Here is a 17,449-nt window from a genome sequence, read left to right as displayed (position 1 = left end):
ATCTTCATGGATTGAGTAATAAAGAAGTCTGCTGCTTGTACATTGGAGTGCTGCTGCTTCTTTTCTTCATGTTAATTTGGCTTTCAACTGTGAACAATTTTGATTAGCTCAGCATAAAAAGCGCTTTCCTGGAGCATTTCATTCCCTATTAGTGCAACTGAAGCAAACAATCAACTATGGGTGGAAAGGCACTATCGATGGATTTCCAGGATAAAGTTTTGGACAGGCACAAGTCAGGTGATGGATACATAAAAAAATGTCAAGGGCTTTATCAATGACTAGAAGCACAGTGAAGCCTATTATTAAGAAGTGTAAGATATTTGGTACAACACAGACCTTCCCTAGATCAGGACCTCACTCTGAACTGGATGAAAAAGCCAGGAGGAAACTGGTCAGAGAGCCTACCAAGAGGTCTACATCAAGTCTGAAGAAAGGCCATATGCAGTCAGGACTGAACTTTGCCAAAATGCACCTTGAAGATTCTGAGGCCATGTGAAAAAAAAGTGTTATGGTCAGGTGAGACTAAAATTGAATTATTTGGCCTCAACACTAAACAATATGTTTGGTGAAAATCCAATACAGCTCACCATCCAAATACCACCATTCCTACAGTAAAGCATGGAGGTGATAATATCCTATTATGGGGGTGTTTCTCTGCAGCAGTGACTGGAGCAATTATAAGGATAGACGGAAAAATGGATGGGGCAAAATACCATCAAATTCTTGAGGAAAATCTGCTGCCCTTTGCCAGAAAGTTGTCAATGGGAAGAAGGTTTACCTTCCAACATGACAATGACCCAAAGCACACAACAAAAATGACCACACAGTGATGAAGGAGAAAAAGGTGAATGTCCTTCTATAGCCTAGTAAGAGCCCAGACTTAAACCCCATTGAAAATCTGTGGAATGACTTGAAGACTGCAGTCCAAAAATGGTCACCATCAAATTTAACTGAACTTGAGCAATTCTGCAAAGAGTGGGCAAATATAGCAAAGTTTAGATGTGCAAAGTTAGTAGAGACATATCCAACAGACTAAAGGCTGTAATTAAAGAAAAAGGTGGTTGAACAAAATACACAAGGCGGTGGTCCTATTTCCAGCTCAGTGGCAGGACTCCGTGCCTTAATGAATGGGCACTGCCCAGGGGCCCCAGGTGCATTCGGGGTCCCATGACAATTTTGCATTACATCATGCTGCCAACTGTTCTAGATTTGCTGGGACAGCCATGCTTTTAACTAAGCTGTCCTGGGATGGCCATGTCACAGGCAGCGTCTCTGGAATCTGTACTGTGCCCTCCTGATCCCAGTATTGTGCCCTTCTACCTCCTCCCTATACTGTGCCCTTTTGTGTTGATTAGTCTCTGATTTATGGCATGTTTTATTATTGTTTAAAATAGATTTTATTAAAAATACTAATAAGTATATGTTTAGTTCTATCAGCTATTTAATTCTTGAGAGTAGGTGTGTAAATTGGGGGACGCTGGTAGGGGCCCCAGTGCATTACGTTGCCCAAAGGCCCATTATGCTGTTAAGATGGCTCTGCTCAGTGATTGTTTTTTTTTTTTCCTTACATGTTGGTGTTATATCTTTCACTTGTTTTATCCAGTTGTAAAGACAGCTGAATAAAACAAAAACTGTGTCTGTGTTCATTTCAGGCTGTAAAGCAACAAAATGTGACGATTTTAAAGGGGGTGATTCTTTTCTATACTCACTATATAATAATACTTTGTTTAAATGTTCTTTGCACCGCTATTAAATAATCACACTTGATTTTTTTCGATCATATTGAGCCTACTTACATCTATGTTGCTAAAAACATGTGGTAAAGCCACTTCTATGAGTCAGTGTTTGTTTAAAATGAACGTGTTCCATGATGGAATGTGTCAGCTTGATCACGAGCACTGGCATTTCTCCTAGATATCCCAGTCACTGCCTACACAAGACACGTCTGTGCTATCATTTTAGGCACGACTGATGACTGTTACACTGGCAGTACAGCAGAACATCCTGGTATTTCAAATGACATATGGCTTTGTAATACATTTTGTGCTTGTTAAATACTGACCAGGTAGAAAGTAATGTATTCCTGGCATAATTATTGTATTATATACCTGGGAATTGTTCAAGATCATTGCAGTTCTGCGTTTTAGTACCTTCTTTACTAGTTTCTATTTAATATTTTGACTTGTGTGGTCATTGGGGGTCATGATATTCTGTTAATCACCTGTCATTTTTTTATATCGCTATCCAGAAAAGGAATATCATTTCACACAGAAGTTTGCTGGACAAACAGTGTTTACAGGCAATTTCAGCCAGCTTTCAATTGCAAAAATAACCAGACAGTTTATGGTAGCCCAATACTACCAGAAGTTTCTATTCCCTCTTTGAAACAATCAAAACTGATGGTGGCGATTTATTTAGATTTTTGTAAAGTTGATGGAAAATACCTGGTAATTGCTGTGTGTGTAACTAGCATATGACTATCCATTAGCATCATACAAGTTTCTCAGATACATGTAAAGATATAGGGAAGTTGAATTTATCAATGTGTTATCCCAGACATTGGGTTCAGCATGTGGGGTTGATCTTGCAGTAACACATTTTCCTCATTTTTAGCTCCATTTAAGCCAAGAAAGAACAGTTCTTTATTGTTTCTGATTTAGTTGCAAATGAACTCTTAATTGATTAAAGTGTTTGTGAGCTGGTGTTTTTTTCTCTTAATTGGCAAATCAGTCTTATGCTTCAAGCATAGCAACAAATATGGCTTTTATATACCGGTATTTATTTTATTTTAGGAGCCTCCTAAAGAAGACTTGACGGTTTCTGAAAAGTTTCAGTTGGTTCTTGATGTAGCACAGAAAGCACAGGTTTGACCCTTGTTTAATTTTTGCTTGTGACTCAATTATTGTTTTGTTTACAATATTGTTTCTTAACTCTATCAAGCAAATCAAAAGGTCATATTTCCAGGATTTTCCTTAAGGCTAGGTTCACAGTAGTGCAGCTGCAATTTGATCAGATTTTCAGTGCAATTATATAGTGCAAATTTTTTTTTTTTTTTTTTTTTAACACTAGTGCATTTCTATTTATCCCTGCTGTCAGGGTTCAACCATGTGCCCATAAGCACAACCTGGCTCAACAATGCATCCAAATGGAAGGGAAGGGCTTGTCACTGAATATGTCACAGTGCTTAAAAACTTTATTCAGGCAACACAGATCCACAGCTTGATGCTCCAATGTATTTTGCCCAAAAGGCCTTAGACATGACTAAGCCCTTTTGGGAAAAACACAGTGGCGCTGGTGGATGGATGTCATGCTGTAGATCTGCGTTACTTGAGAAAAAGTAGTTTGTTTTTTTTTGGTTTTTTTAAGCACTGTGACATCATTAGTATGCAGCTCTTTCCTTCCATTTGGACCACTTGTTGAGGCAGGATGTGCTTAAGGGCAGGCATCCAATCCAGACCAGACGATAAGAGCAGTGGAAATTTTGGATTGATGAGATCTGCTGCTGTGAAGGTATTTGCATGTCAGTGATTTTATTCAGGCTAAAACTAAGTTGTTAATTGCTGATTTACTTTTAGGGGTGCCATGCAAATCATTCTTTTTTTTTTTTTTTTTTTTTTTTTTTTCTGTGCTTTGCATTGGTTTAATGGAATTTTTTTTAGTCCATTTTAAGTCTGCTCCATCATGTTCTCATTGTTTTCTCATAAATACGCTAACACATCCTATCTCTTTTTAAATGTAGATGATAAACTTTAGATATGTAAAATGAATTTTGTTATTTACATGGCAATATTTTTGTGTTATCTGAAGAGAAACGTCCCCTCATTTATATGCATTTTAATTAATAAAGCCAGTCTTTACAACCTTCATTAGAAAGGGTCAAAAATGTTCTTGATCTTTCTGATAGCTCTATTTCACTTGTCAATCAGTTTATACATCTAGGTATTGGGAAAGCTTTCACCTAATTTGGCAGAAGCTCCTTCCACAGTCTTGTTTTACCTTACTATATTTTTGTATTCATTGCACTGGGAGAAAACATTAGGGGAAATGTGTAACAATCGTTAAAAAAAAAAAAAAAATAAATCCTAATTTTACAATCCAATTAGTTTGAATGCTCTATGTCTGGCACATACACTTGATTTTTAAACCCTTTATCTTTTTTTTAATGCAGAACCTGTTTGGCAAGATGGCAGACATACTGGAAAAAATTAAAAAGTATACATTTTATTTCTTTTTAAATTTTGTTTTGCAAGAAAAATGTATGAACTACTCCATAGTAACCTACAATTCTGTTATTTACTTTTCATTTTGCAGTTTGTTTATGTGGGTACAGCCAGAAATTACTCAAAAACTGTACATCTGCTTATGGGCAGCCTTCATAGCATCATGCTTCTGTCCATACAAACTGATTGGACTCTGCATGGGTAAGTCTTCTAAATCGAGGATTGGTTCCATATCATGCAGTATTGATAAAATCTTTGAAGTTAACGTGATCTTAAACCCTCATTTTTTTAAAGTGATATTAAAGGCTAACTTTATTGAATATTATTTATTAAAATTAAAAAGTTGTTATACTTGCATGCACTGTTCAACGATATTGTACAGAGCGGTCCCTTACCTCTTTGGTTGTCCCCTGCTTGGCACTGTCTGTTCTTTCTTTGTCTGAGTACCTCCATAGAAATCTGTGTGCTATGGGGGCACCCGTGAGGGCATGCTGCTGAGCCAGTCTGTGTGTGTCCTTGCCATGTTCCCCCTCTCCACTCCCATCTCACAGGATTTGTCAGACAGCTGCATAAACATATGACTCCCTCTGCTCTTGGTGAATCCAGGGAGAGTGCTGCTGCAGCCAGAGACGGCGCTGGACAATGAGAGGAGACGGGTAAGTGTTTAGGGACAAGCAAAAAACATAGTGGGACATTTTATACCTTTAAGGCAGGCAATACATTAAGCTAAAACATGTTTTGACTTTATAACCACTTTAGGCACTTTCAGCATTGCATTTCATCGCTTAGTATGCAGCTTTTTTATCTTTTAATCCTTGCTATGTTCCAGTTTAAGCTGGTTTAGTGACTGCTGCCTCAGGTTTCCTGTTTCAGGGTGGGTCCTTTCTCTTGCACATCCTATGGAGCCATCCTTTCATACAGGGAACTATTGTTTTGTCTCTCTACACTGTGTGCATCAATAGAAACATAGCCCAAAGCTGGCCATGGACATGGATTTGTGGTTTATTTTTATTTTATTTTGATCAGCAAGAAATTAATGGATTCCCCCATCCACACATACAAGGTGGATGAGTAAATCCTCTCTGCTGTGCTGTTTTATACTGACAGCGGGACTGCTCTGCTGAGCAGCGCTGCAGCGTTGGCTTTTTATGGCTGTTTTTTACTTTGTGTAATGAAGGACAACCGCTTGCTGACATATATCGATGTTCCAGCTTCAAGTCTGTCTCTCCTATGCCCAAAACTTTTTAACTGAAGAAAAATGTTTGTAACTGAGTAAAATGCTTTCAGTCTATGCCCAATGTCTGAAAGTGTCAAAAAGAAATATGGTCTATGTAACAACCTTGTGGTTACATTTGTGTGATCTTTGATCTGTACATGGCATCAATACTATCTTCCTGCAGTGAGATGGGGACTTCCTGTCCCACTCCTGGAACAAAACAGAGTTGGGCTGAGCACTGCTCAGCCATTTCTAAACACAAGTACAAAGTTTCTTTTGATTTGCTGAGGTTCAGAGCATGACATCTGCCCGTCTCTCCACTTCAGCCAGTAATAGGAAGCCTTGTATTCATTTAGAAAATACAAAGCTTCCTATGTATGGCTGAGCAGCGCTCAACCCAACTCGAATTAGTTCTGGGTTTGGGACGGGAAGTTCCTGTCCCACTGCTGGAGAACAGGGCTGTATGGTATGCTGTATGTACCTGATGCTACATATAGTTTTTAAAGAGCTCACAATGGGCGCATCTGATAGTGAAAGTAATAGAAAACTGATTGTTCCAAACTAACTTTTTTAACCACTTCAATACCGGGCACTTATACCCCTTCCTGCCCCGGCCAGCTTTCAGCGCTGTTGCACTTTGAATGACACTGTACCCATATGAAATTTTTATCATTTTTTTCACACAAATAGAGCTTTCTTTTGGTGGTATTTTATCACCACTGAGTGTTTTTTTTTTTTTGCTAAATAAAACAAAAAACACCTAAAACCTTTGAAAAATAAATGCACTTTTCTTCATTTCTGTTATAAAATTTGCAAATGAATAACATTTTTTCATAAATTTAGGTCAAAATGTATTCTGCTACATTAATAATAATTGAATTTGTATTTTTTTTTCAAATGTTTCTATTTTTTAAATTTTTATAAAATTTTTTCTTTTTTTTACGATTTCATTTTTCAGCACACTGTGACCAAAGCAATACAATGTTACCATAGTAACATTAAACTGCTCTGGGCACGTAATCAGGATTTTTTTTTTTTTTTTTAACACATTATGATTGCTAATACCAATATATTTCATTGATATTTGCAATCCTTGTTACTGAATGAAACTGATACATTCAGTATTTTGTTGTGATTAGCTGTGATTGCGCAAAGCTGATCACATGATACAGATGGGCTGTGATTAGCCCTGTCTGTATCATGTGACTGCCTTGACCAGTCACCGCTAACAACATAATTGTATACAATGGATGGCATGACAGGAAGCTATCCATTGTATACAATTGACATGTGATCTGCTGTGATTGGTCACAGCGGTCACATGATACTGGCAAGGGGCCAGTGTAGTGATATGTCGGCTGTGTCCCGTGGAGGCTCGTTTTGACAGGATGTCATATGACACCCAGTCACAAAGACGATTGGCCGGGCGGGAAGGTGTTAGTGACAGCTGGAGTTTGGCTTTAAACTCCCGCTTTTTTTTTTTTTTTTTCTTTAAAAATAATATGCACTCACCAGCCACTTTTAGGTACACCTGTTCAATTGCTTGGTAACACAAATTGCTAATCAGCCACTCGCATGGCAGCAACTCAAAGCGTTTAGGCATTTAGACATGGTGAAGGTGACTCGCTGAAGTTCAAACCAAGCTTCAGAATGGGGAAGGAAGGGGATTTAAGTGACTTTGATTGTGGCATGGTTGTTGGTGCCAGGTGGGCTTGTCTCAGTATTTCAAAAACTGCTGATCTACTGGGATTTTCATGCACAACCATCTCTAGGGTTTATAGAGAATGGTCCGAAAAAGAGAAAATATCCAGTGAGTGGCAGTTGTGGGATGAAAATGCCTTGTTGAGGTCAGAGAAAAATGGGCAGACTGGTTCAAGATGATAGAAAGGCAACAGTAACCTAAAAAAAAAACAATTGAAGGCATGGATCCATCTTGCCTTTTATCAACAGTTCAGGCTGGTGGTGGTGTAAAGATGTTGGCGATAATTTCTTGGCACTGACAAGGTGTACCTAATAAAGTGGCCGGTGAGTGTATGTTGTGTAATACTGATATACAGTATAGTACTTTAACTTTCTATGCAATTTATTCTACTAGTAAGACACATTTAACCCATAACACATTTCTATACCCCTTCTTTAAGGGCTTTAGCGGTTATTTTGGTCTGGTAATATGGTGTTGCTAAACATTTATTAATTATTGCTCTTGTCTACTAAATATTTATTATAAAAGTCAGATAAAACTATCACAATTTTTGTATAGAAGTAGATTGAAGGTGCAAACGTACAGTAGTCTTTTATACATTGTATCACATTTTAAAGTACAACTGCTTTTAAAAGAGAAGGATGACCAAAGCTTTTTTGGCCATACTTCTCTTCTGGATCACAAGAGTGCACTTAGATCTGCACTCCTGTGACTCAGTTTCAGTTGACAACAGGCTAAAGACCGCTGTCAGCTGATGTCAGAGAGCCAGGCCGGGCTCTGCAGTGATCCCAACATTAATGTTGGTATCCACCCAGATTTCTGACAAGCAGCTGGCTCACCTATTAGAGTTGAGCCAGCTGCTCTCACTCACTCCACAGTTTGGTGTTCTAGTGGGTGCTGGAGGGGCAGTGCAGAGCAGAGAGCCGGAGACTGACAGTCATGTTTTCTGCTCAGTGAAGACCAAGAACTGAGCAATACGTGGTCATGTGATTGCTCAATTCTCTTAGAGCCAGCGGGGGGACAGCTTCAACATCGGATCAATACTGCAGCCATCTAGGTTAGTATGAATGTGTTACTTTTTTCATATCCCGCACTTCTCCTTTTAATTGGGAATAACAAGCAACTTTATAAATCAAACATATTATCTCTGCTTTTTTTGGACTCCTTGTTGGTATTTCTGTATTTTTCTGCAAAGTTTTGTGGTGCTACTTACATTGTTTAATTGTATGCTTTAACATGCATCATTTGTAAGATACATATCCAATACCATTACTTACACCATATTGTGTTTTTATACAGGGCTTTATGCTGGTATTAAGTTTTTTCTCATAGACTTTGTTTTCAAACGTTGCCCGCGACTTCGAGACAAATATGACACTCCTTACATTATTTGGACAAACCTACCCACCGACCCACAGCTTAAAGAGAGAACAAATGCAACTGTGTCAAGACGGGTAAGCCTTGTGAAAGGGTATAAATGTTGTTTACCTCTTCCAGTATAGTTACTCTTACAAGCATAAGATGCCAGTGCTCTAAAATCTAAAATTATTCACAATTCTAACATAAAAAAAACATAGTTAAAGTATTTTGTCATGCTTACTAAAACAATTTAGAAAATTTCTTATCTGAGCCACATAGGTAAATTTAATGATTCGGGACAAGTAACATTTCACACAGAATTCTGGGGGAAAAAGGCATTCATTTTGTGCACAAATACATTTTGCATGTGACTTGGAAAATATTGCATGCAGTGTTTGGCCCATATTTCCTTTGTGCACTCTCAGGTGTGGCATGATTTGTGTGTACCTTTATTTTGCTACTCCTGTGCTTATTTTCATGCTGTATAATATGCATTTGGGGGAGGGGGTGTACCTGATTTAGTTTACTTTTCAGATTTTAATTTACCAATATTGGAAATTTTTAGAATAAAAATATCAGGTCATGTAATTTCTATAAAACACGTTTTTCTTTTTATCTCCACTACATGGAATTCTCTGATTTGTTAGTTTCTGGATACTTTTTGTTAATTTTTCTCAATTACTAAATCTATAGTCCCCAAAATATTTTACTGTTTAAAAAAAAATTTCTCCTTGTAATTTCCTGTGCACTGAACAGAAATCTCAGATAAAATCAGCCTTCCCAGTTCTCTTTTGTGATATACAGGACACCTCCCCCAAATGTAATGGAGAGGAGGAGGTGTTTTAGTCTCTGGAGAGCAGCATAGGGTAACAACGCTACTCCTCACTAGAGAAAATATGAGTGAGTATTGTCACTCTTGGACAGAAAATCAGAAAAATCACAAGAAATTTTAAGGAGGGAAAAGAAAATAAGTTAAACCTGGCACACTATAGGCAGACTCAAGGCCAGAAAATACAGGTTTGGTGTCACACCAGTATGCAAGCCAATCTCTACACCAAAGCCAAAACCTGAAACAATCCAATTTAACAAATAATTCAAAAAGTCACAAACCACAAATCCTTTATCTAAGTATATCAAAAGCTAAATTATATAGCACTTGTAAATAAATGCAGATTTAAAACAGTGGTAGAATTTAACCACTTATCCAATTATGACTTTCTCACATGCGTGGTAAAAGCAGCATTTGTTTTGCTGGAACAAACTACTTACTTAGAACCCCCAATAATTATACATTTTCTAAAAGAGGCCCTGAAGATTACACTTGTGTCTGTTGCAAATTTTTATGTTTCATGATATTTGTGCAGCCATATATCAAACACAAATTTTCAGGAAAAATGCATTTAGATGAATTTTAGTGCTCACAAACACAATCTAATACCCAATTATCCATGGGCAATGCTTTAAAAGCCTTTACAGGTTATCTGTTTAGAGTTAAATGTGAGCTCTGGCACTAGAATTTCTTCTCCCACTCATGGCGATACCACATGTGTGGTGCATTGACTGTTTACGTATGCATGTGGGACCTATGGCTACACTTGCATTTTTTTCTGGGGGGGGGGGGGGAGAATGTTAAAATTCTCTTTAATTTAAGCTTTTATTTTTATTTTTTTTCATTTAACTTTATTGCCATCACATTTATTGCCATTGGACAACACTCCTTGTGATAGCTTGGGCAATGACAGGTACTCTTTATGAACAGTCTAACATGGCAGAAAACGGGAAGTGCCAAAATCCTCATCACTTTTGGCCTTATTTGTCACAGAGGAGATTGTGGTACAAATGTTGCTCCATCTCCTCTGTGGGCAGCCGACCCAACCATTTACAGCGATTCCAGGCCTGAGACTGGAGATTCTGGAAACAATGGTAGTGGTGGTGGTGGGGGGGGTTCTTCTGAGCTCCGTAAAAGTGATCAGGCCACTTTTACATAAAAGCTGATCACAGGGTCTGAAAAACAGTATCAGGATCATGGCTACAATTGCTTCTATCCAGGATGTGTATATATACATACACTGGACAGGAAGTGGTTAAAATATCCTGAATCAATTGTGTGTTCTACCCACGTTAGTATATGGTTCTTCCCAACTGATGCCAAAAACTGGAAATAATAACATCCCTCTCATTGACAAAGTAGAGAATATCTCACAGCATTAATCAAGAGATTAATACGAGTAGTTACAGTAGGTTCCAAACATGAACATCTAGGTCCCAGCACTAAGCAGCTGTAGATAAGAACCCTTAAACAATAGAACAATGTATAGTAAAAAAAAAAAAAATCCTTGTACATGGACATAAACAATCTATAGTAAAGTATCCAAATGGGAGAATGCAAGGGTCATGAGGAGCAGGTATTTGCTAAGAAGCTTGCATCTCCAAGTGTGCTGCTAGTGCTGGTTGGGACCCGGCAGACATACCAACTAGGCACCTTCCTAAAATATGGTAAGACAATCCTGTATGCCAGACTTGGCAGAAATGAGCTAAGATTTAGTGAGTATGGCAGTTATACGTAAAATATACACTATATTGCTAAAAGTATTAGGATGGCTGCCTTTACACACACATGAACTTTAATGGCATCCCAATCTTAGTCCGTAGGGTTCAATATTGAGTTGGCCCACCCTTTGCAGCTATAACAGCTGCATTTCTTCTGGGAAGGTTGTCCACAAGGTTTAGGAGTGTGTCTATGGGAATGTTTGACCATTCTTCCAGAAGTGCATTTGTAAGGTCAGGCACTGATGTCAGATGAGAAGGCCTGGCTCACAGTCTCCGCTCTAATTCATCCAAAAGGTGTTCTGTCGGGTTAGGCTACGTTCACACTAGCCTTGTTTGCTAGCGGCAGAAAGGCGTTTGGGAAGCGTTTTTACCGCTTCCCAAACGCCTCAGACAATTCTGCCCATTGCAGCACATGGTGCTGTTCTAACGGAGCTATAGGGGCGTTTGGCAAGCGTTGGTAAAACAGTCAAGTGTGAATGAGCCCTTAAGGTCAGGACTCTGTCCAGGTCAGTAAAGTTCTTCCACCCCAAACTCGCTCATCCATGTCTTTATGGACCTTGCTTTTTGCACTGGTGCACAGTCATGTTGGAAGAGGAAGGGGCCATCCCCAATATGTTCCCACAAAGTTAAGAGTTCCTTTCACTGGAACTAAGGGGAGAAGCCCAACCCCTGAAAAACAACCCCATACCATAATCCCCCCTCTACAAAACTTTACACTTGGCACAATGCAGTCAGGCAAGTACCGTTCTCCTGGCAACTGCCAAACCCAGACACGCCCATCAGATTGCCAGATAGAGAACCGTGATTCATCACTCCAGAGAACACGTCTCCACTGCTCTAGAGTCCAGTGGTGGCGTGCTTTACACTATTGCATCTGCTGCTTTGCATTGCACTTGGTGATGTAAGGCTTGGATGCAGCTGCTTTGCCATGGAAACCCATTCCATGAAGCTCTCTACACACTGTTGTGCTAATCTGAGGGCCACATGACGTTTGGAGGTCTTTAGCTATTGTCTCTGCCGACAGTTGCCGACTTCTGCGCATTGTGCGCTGACCCTGCACTGTCATTTTACGTAGCCTACCACTTTGTGGCTGAGCTGCTTCCACTTTGTTATAATACTACAAACAGTTGAACAGCGGAATATTTAGTAGCAAGGAAATTTTACGGATGGACTTATTGCAGATGGCCACTTACGGTACCAGGCATGAATTCACTGAGCTCATGAGAGCGACTCATTCTTTCACAAATGTTTGTAGAACCAGTCTGCATTCCTAGGTGCTTGATTTTATACATCTGTGGCCATGGAGGTGATTGGAGCACCTGAATCCAATGATTTGGAGGGGTGTCCCAATACTTTTGGCAATATAGTATACCTGCTCAGGACTATACTTAATAGCTCCAAAACTAGTGGATCACAATGTTGTAAAAGATGTGTAGTGGTATGCAGCCCTCTACTGTGAGGCAAGACATGGCAGCCATACAATATTACCCTGTCCACCTATAGTGTACAAAGGATCTAAAAAATCTACACACCCCTGTAAAATTGCCAGGGTTTTGAGATGGGCTGTGGGGTAGGATGGCAAGATGGGAGCATTTTCTTACTAAGAAATACATCCAAGTAACAAGACCGGTAACATGCCAAAACTTACATTAAGTTTGCCAAAAATGTGATAAAATGTGTTATGGTGTGATAAAACCAAGAGTGAACTCTGGCCATAATTCCAAAAAGTATATTTACCCCTATAAAATGCACAACAAGTGCAGCTAAACAGTAAGTTGAACTAACCAACTGATGTTCCGATGTGGCTGGTGCTTGTGATATGAACCATCTGTACTAATAAGGCACAATAACGATAAATTTGTCAACCATCACATAGACATATAGCCTTTCAGGAAAATTCAGTGCCCTGCAAAAGATCTCAGCCATAGAGCATGGAGTTCAATGAGTATGTGTAGGTAAACTTCCAGAGTGTCCTGGTGTCCAAAATTGAGGCCTATCATGATCTTTTGGATATCTAGCAGGTTCCTTGGCGGTTTGTATGAAATTGATAAGTATATTCTATTTTTGAACGCTTTGAACCCCGAGGGCAAGATTGGGATATTTGTTTTCACTGTCTAAATTGGGCAATGTGTATGATCCCTGGGGTAAGAAATAATGCTATAAGTGCTTGTAAAATCTGAGTTTGAGAGGATATCTCATAATGTATATAGAATATATTATGGCAGAAGGCATAGACAAAAGTAGAATATTGGCAGTACACTGTGTGATTTAGAATTTAGTTTTGAGTTTGGTTTTAATACCAGTGGTACAATTACCTGTTGGTTTTTCAGATCAATAGCAGGATTGACTTTTTGTCTACCCTAAGCCCAGGTGACTTTTTGCAATGGTATTTAAACTTCATGCAAGAGACGTCTTGGAAAAGATAAGGGGGGTGTTTGTGCATATGTATGTACAGGTGCATCTCAATAAATTAGAATTTCATCAAAAAGGTAATTTATTTCAGTAATTCAATCAAAAAGTTAAACTCATATGTTATATAGATTCATTACACACAGAGAGATATATATTTCAAGCATTTTTCTTTTAGTTTTGATAATTATGGCTTACAGATAGTGAAAACCCAAAATTCAGCATCTCAGAAAATTTGAATATTGTGAAAAAGTTTATTTACTATAGCTGGATAGTGCAAAATCAGGCTCACTTCTGCATAGAAACCAGTCAGCTTTTTATTATCTTTATTTAGTTTTCCAATACAAAAATAATACACCTTTAACAATCCAATATACATCACATTCACAAGTTCAAAAGATCTTTTACAACATCTTATCCCCTACTCCTCCCTACTTACCACACTCCCCCAGCCCCCCCCCCCTCTTTTAAAACCCCTGTCCAGATCTTAATTAAATTCTTACTCCTCTTATCTATCAATATCTATGTCCCCATCCTTCTCACAACCTCTCGTTCTTTCAAGTTCCCCATCAGTCTTTCCCGGACTTTTCCCCTCTAAACTCCATACCAGTTCTGAGTATTTTCTCCATGTTTGAAAATCCAACCAACTACTCCATATTTTCCTGAATTCTGCCATTTTATCCTCCTCCATATGACACTGTTCCTCCATCCTAAAAATATTTTCCACTTTTATTTAGCCAATCATTTATTCTTGCTGGCTCCAGGGCTCGCCAAAACTTGGGAATCAAGCCCTTAGCCTCCCTGTTTAAATGATATAATACCCTGGATTTATACAGTTTGCCTTCAGGCTCTAAATAAAATAGACATGCCCACGGGTCCATTTGTATAGTAATTCCACTGATCTCCTGGATACAATGAATTATTTATTTGCAAAAATCCTTTATTTTTGGGCTATCCCACCATATATGTGCCATTGTACCTTTTTACCCCACAGCCTCTCCAACATAAAGGTGAAATATCCATTTGCTGTTTGTTCCACACGGTGTAATATACCATCTCGTCAAACATTTATAATTAATTTCTACTGTGCTCATGTTTGTCACCCCATGTGTTAATTTAAATATTTTATTCTTATGTTGTTCGTTCAGTTCTGATCCAAAATCCTTTCCCAATTTTTCCAAGAACCCAGGAGGACCAGCTCCCTCCATATCTATCAGGATCTTGTATAACCTGAAAGTGGCTTGTTTTGGAACTGTATTAACATTCAGTAGTTTTTCAAATGGGTGCATATCCTCCGAGGTCCCTAGTGGTTGAGGGAGCGATGAAACCAAATGTCCTAATTGTCCATATCGCCACTCATCTAATGTGAAAAATAAATCATTTTTTCTCTTTAACTCTTGGTATGTATGTAACTTCCCTTTGTGCAAAATATCCTTCAAACATGCATTTTTATCTTTAATCCATTTGCCAGAAATTGTATCCTTCCCAGGAGGAAATTTCTCCGTACCCACTAAAGGAGTCAAACCGGAGTTATATTTCTATCATTTTGGACCACTGAGCAACAGTCCAGTCCTTTTTCTCCTTAGCCCAGGCAACAGTCCAGTCCTTTTTCTCCTTAGCCCAAGCAACAGTCCAGTCCTTTTTCTCCTTAACCCAGGTAAGACAAGGAAGGCGACAGTTGTAGCCCATGTCCTGGATACGTCTGTGTGTGGTGGCTCTTGAAGCACTGACAACAGCCGTAGTCCACGCCTTGTTAATCTCCCCCAAATTCTTGAATGGCCTTTGCTTTACAATGCATAATTTCTGCTTATAAATTCCATCCCACACACCTACACTTTTTTTGTTAAAGGACTAGTGTTCTAATCTAATATACAAAATGTATGTGGTATTTATACTATCTTCCCTACCTGTGCTTTACTTGGTGTTCCTTCCATATTTATCCAACCCTTCCCTTGTGAATTAAATGTCCAGTCTACTATTCGTGATAATAACACCGCTAAATAATTCCAAAAATTAGGCAACTCCAATCCCCCATTCTTTGTTTACCCTACACAATACATCGTAACTGATTCTCTGTTTCTTATTTGCCCATATAAACCTGAGTATCAGCTTCTTTATTACCCCGAAGAAGGACCCTGACAAGTTTATTGGGAGCATGTGAAACTTATAAAGAATCTTTGGGACTATCGCCATTTTACCGAATTTATACGACCTATCCAGGAAGCTCCTCCTTTTGAAAGTCTCCCCAACTCACTATTTCATTAATTAAGGGGATAACATTTGCCTGGTATATGCTTTTCATTGAAGGAGTTAATTTTATTCCCAGATAACCTATTTCCTTTTCCTTCCACGTAAATTGGAATTCTTTTTGGAGACTTGATTTCTCTTACTTTGAAATGTTAACATTTAAGATCTCTGACTTTGCAGGGTTTATTTTCAGATTTGATAGTTCTCCATATTATTTTAATAGTCTCATTAAATTGAAAGGATTGTAAAGCAAAGGCCATTCAAGACTTTGGGGGAGATTAACAAGGCATGGACTACGGCTGGTGTCAGTGCTTCAAGAGCCACAGACAGACGTATCCAGGACATGGGCTACAACTGTCGCCTTCCTTGTCTTACCTGGGTTAAGGAGAAAAAGGACTGGACTGTTGCCTGGGCTAAGGAGAAAAAGGACTGGACTGTTGCTCAGTGGTCCAAAGTCCTTTTTTCGAATTAAAGTATGTTTTGCATTTCATTTGGAAATCAAGGTCCCAGAGTCTGGAGGAAGAGTGGAGAGGCACAGCATCCAGGTTGCATGAGGTCCAATGTGAGAAATGCTTGAAATATATCACTCTGTGTAGTGAATCTATATAATATGAGGATTTTATATATAATGAATTTCACTTTTTTAATTGAATTACTGAAATAAATTAACTTTTTGATGATCTCATTTATTGAGATTCACCTGTATGTCCTGGGTTTTTGCATTTTGTTTTTTTCTTCCAGTATTTGGAGGTATTCTTGATTATGTCTCCAAATACTCCAAACAATATAAAAGTTTATGATAAGGGTACATTTTAAAATTGGAGTATATTCATTGTGGTATGGAAGTATACATGGAAAGGCAGACATGGAAATTGCAATGCAAATCAGGTACTTTAATGTTGGGCTTTACAAGTTGTTTTGTTATTTTTTCCTCTTTTTTTTTCTCATAATTTATCACTGACATAGAAAAGCAGTAGACTGTTCATTGCAACTGTGCATTTTGTTGTGCTGTGTTTACATTTTCACTCAATTTCTGTGTGTAATGTGTGCATAATAATGTAAAACAAAAAGCCATCACCTTTTCTTTTGTCACTGTCACATATGTGTTTGTTTCCTTTCCTGCTAGCTGTCAGGGCATGACAAGGTATGGATTCTAGAGTGGAACTATTTTTACTTTGGCATCTTGTGTATAACTAACAGCTCAACTAGATTTGCACTAAGCCTGTTTGGTCTATGTATTTTTTCTTGCACTATTGCTGAAAATCTGAATTGGTTTGCTGCAAGCTTACTAACTATTTTTTGAACATTTGGGTTGTTTTACACTGAAAAGTTTATTTTTCAGTTATAACAGCATTGCACTATAAATGGTTAATTGAGTAGCATGAAACTGATCATTAAAGTGGTTCTAAAGGCTCAAGGTTTTTTACCTTCATACGTTCTATGAGAAGAGGGAGGGGGCGGGGCCAAGCCATGGCTCCATGTGTGAATGGACACATGGAGCAGAGGGTGCCCCCATAGCAAGCTGCTTGGTGTGGGGGCACCCAACAGGAGGGAAGAGCCAGAAGCACGCCGTCAGGGGACCCAAAAAGACGAGGATCCGGGCTGTTCTGTACACAACCACTGCACAAAGCAGGTAAGTATAGACGTTTGTTATTTACAAAAAAAAGAAATTAAGGTTTTAGAACCACTTTAATGTCTCCTGCTTTGAGATAATGGTTACCCTACTCTTGATGGAGAAAATATGTT

At 38.6% G+C, this 17,449-nt stretch overlaps 1 protein-coding gene across 3 annotated transcripts in view; it reads left to right on the top strand.

Moving 5' to 3' along the window:
- Window positions 1-17,449, top strand: part of GRAMD4 (GRAM domain containing 4) — a 218,492-nt gene that overhangs the window by 166,642 nt on the left and 34,401 nt on the right. For 2 of the 3 annotated variants that reach the window (XM_089684813.1, XM_089684825.1), the window contains 5 exons: window positions 2,793-2,864; window positions 4,169-4,212; window positions 4,312-4,421; window positions 8,438-8,592; window positions 16,830-16,847. In XM_089684813.1, coding sequence (XP_089540939.1) covers window positions 2,793-2,864; window positions 4,169-4,212; window positions 4,312-4,421; window positions 8,438-8,592; window positions 16,830-16,847 — 399 coding nt within the window. The remainder of the gene's footprint in view (window positions 1-2,792; window positions 2,865-4,168; window positions 4,213-4,311; window positions 4,422-8,437; window positions 8,593-16,829; window positions 16,848-17,449) is intronic. The other variant, XM_089684820.1, reaches the window with a different exon arrangement.

The sequence above is a fragment of the Staurois parvus genome, unplaced genomic scaffold (assembly GCF_062004578.1).
Source record: "Staurois parvus isolate SC_StPar_1 unplaced genomic scaffold, SC_StPar_1.0 ptg000019l, whole genome shotgun sequence".
Lineage (NCBI taxonomy): Eukaryota > Metazoa > Chordata > Amphibia > Anura > Ranidae > Staurois > Staurois parvus.
This window is presented reverse-complemented; position numbering and strand designations above follow the sequence as displayed.